The sequence below is a fragment of the Selaginella moellendorffii genome, unplaced genomic scaffold (assembly GCF_000143415.4).
Source record: "Selaginella moellendorffii unplaced genomic scaffold, v1.0 SELMOscaffold_49, whole genome shotgun sequence".
NCBI lineage: Eukaryota > Viridiplantae > Streptophyta > Lycopodiopsida > Selaginellales > Selaginellaceae > Selaginella > Selaginella moellendorffii.
Window position 1 is genome coordinate 1 of NW_003314310.1, and position 1,720 is coordinate 1,720.

Here is a 1,720-nt window from a genome sequence, read left to right on the forward strand (position 1 = left end):
CTATACCGCCCCTTGTATAGCTGGAAGACCCTGTGAAAATCCACCTGGTGATGTATCTTTAAGGATCCGACTAGCATAATCCTTCAGGTCGGCCTCCTCATAAAATCCTCCAAAGTGACAGAACATTGCAACTGAAAGTCTCTGTTTGAGTGTAGCAGAAATATTGTGTGCAACAGAAACCATATTTCCTCCTGTACCAGAATAGTAGAACGTGCTTGTGCGAAACCCAGCATCGACCAACACCGGCACAAACACATCCAATAGAGATCTTGTTCTTGACCCAGCTGTAGGTGAATCAAACCTATTCACCAAGGTGTCCTGCACCACCTGGCATTCGTCGAGTATAATCGGCCCACTCCAGTCCCTCTTGTGTGTCTCGATCAAACGATCAAATACCCCTTCGATCCCACAGTCACTGGATACTAACTCGAGTAGTCTATCACTTAGGACGTAGAACGGGTCATTCTTGAAGGGTAGTAACGCAAATCCAACCTGCTTAAACAACCAGTACTTGGCCCAAACCTGAGGTGGCATGCTTCCTGCTACCTCCTTCAACTTGTCTAAGATGAAGAATCTGCTGAGAAGAACAGCTTTGAAGCAGCACCGCGTCACGCGCATCGGAATTGACTGGTTTCCTGGATACAGAACCATTAGCCGACTAACCAGCGCATCCAAGTCTGCAGAGCCCTCCGATCCAATCCGTCCCATAGGAACACCAACAAAATACAGAGCCAAACGGTCGACTGCAATCTCATATAGTGTTCGAGTCTTTCCAGAGCCAGAAACATCGAAAAGGACCACCAGGCCAGGACGGGCTATATCCACTTGATCCAGAATGTATTTGGAGGCCGGAAAAGCCTCCTCGAGGCAATGCCAGAGAAGGCAAGGTTTACGACTGCCAGGAGCTTGAGGAACCGTCCCTTTGCAAACGTCTGGATAGCTGGCCTTCAAATCGCTTGGCTCAAGAAGTTCTCGATCTGCTCTATGTATCTGGTTCCATACATGGTCCAAGATACCTTGCACATCTGCTTGATCACATAGAAGGAGACCAATGAACACACAAGTAACGCTTCGTCAGTTCACCAGAGAACATCGTAAATCTTACCAGAATCAGTGGTAGGAGCTGAAGGCGCTGCAAAAACAAAATTTGTCAGCGATGGAAGAACAAGTCAAGACCAAAATCCAATGCCTACCCTTGAGTAAGATAAGTTTTTCTTCCCTCAGCTGGTTCTCCTTTCGCCTCAGCTGGTTCTCCTTTTGCCTCAGGTGGTTCTCCCTTTTCCGCCAGTACCGCTCCTCCTCAGCATCATTTGTTGCCTTCAGCTGCTCCTCAGCCTCACATATTTGCTTCTCGACTCCCTCTATTTGCCTTTCAAGGCTGAAAATCGGCCCATCCACAGGCATGGGCTCAGATCCAGACGCCATCCCCACTGCTAACCCTAGCTATGATGCAACTCAACGGTTCAGATCTCATGTGAATATTCCAGAATCAGACTTCTTAAGTGTAAATTTTTAACTCTTTATATTCTGAAGTTTTAGCATTAAAATAATCTATCTCACCAGAAATTTAAATCTCTGTCAAATCACAAATTTTATTGTTTTATTAGTGTATTATTGATTGAATGGATTGAATACCTGTTTACAATGAAGTTAGAATGGAAGATGAAATATACCTTGTGGTGGTTATTCTATAATATCTTGATCCTTTTCAGATTTCTCC

General features: G+C 45.2%; 1 protein-coding gene across 1 annotated transcript; it reads right to left on the minus strand.

Annotated features, from left to right (window-relative positions):
• Window positions 1-6: 6 nt before the first annotated feature.
• On the minus strand, window positions 7-1,448 carry LOC9648136 (the record flags this gene model as incomplete). The annotated part of the gene is made up of 3 exons (XM_002981523.2): window positions 1,194-1,448; window positions 1,106-1,132; window positions 7-1,025 (listed from the first exon to the last, which is right to left on the minus strand). Coding segments are annotated over exons 1-3 (1,278 nt in total), but the record flags the coding sequence as incomplete, so codon positions are not given.
• Between the last annotated feature and the right edge of the window lie 272 nt (window positions 1,449-1,720).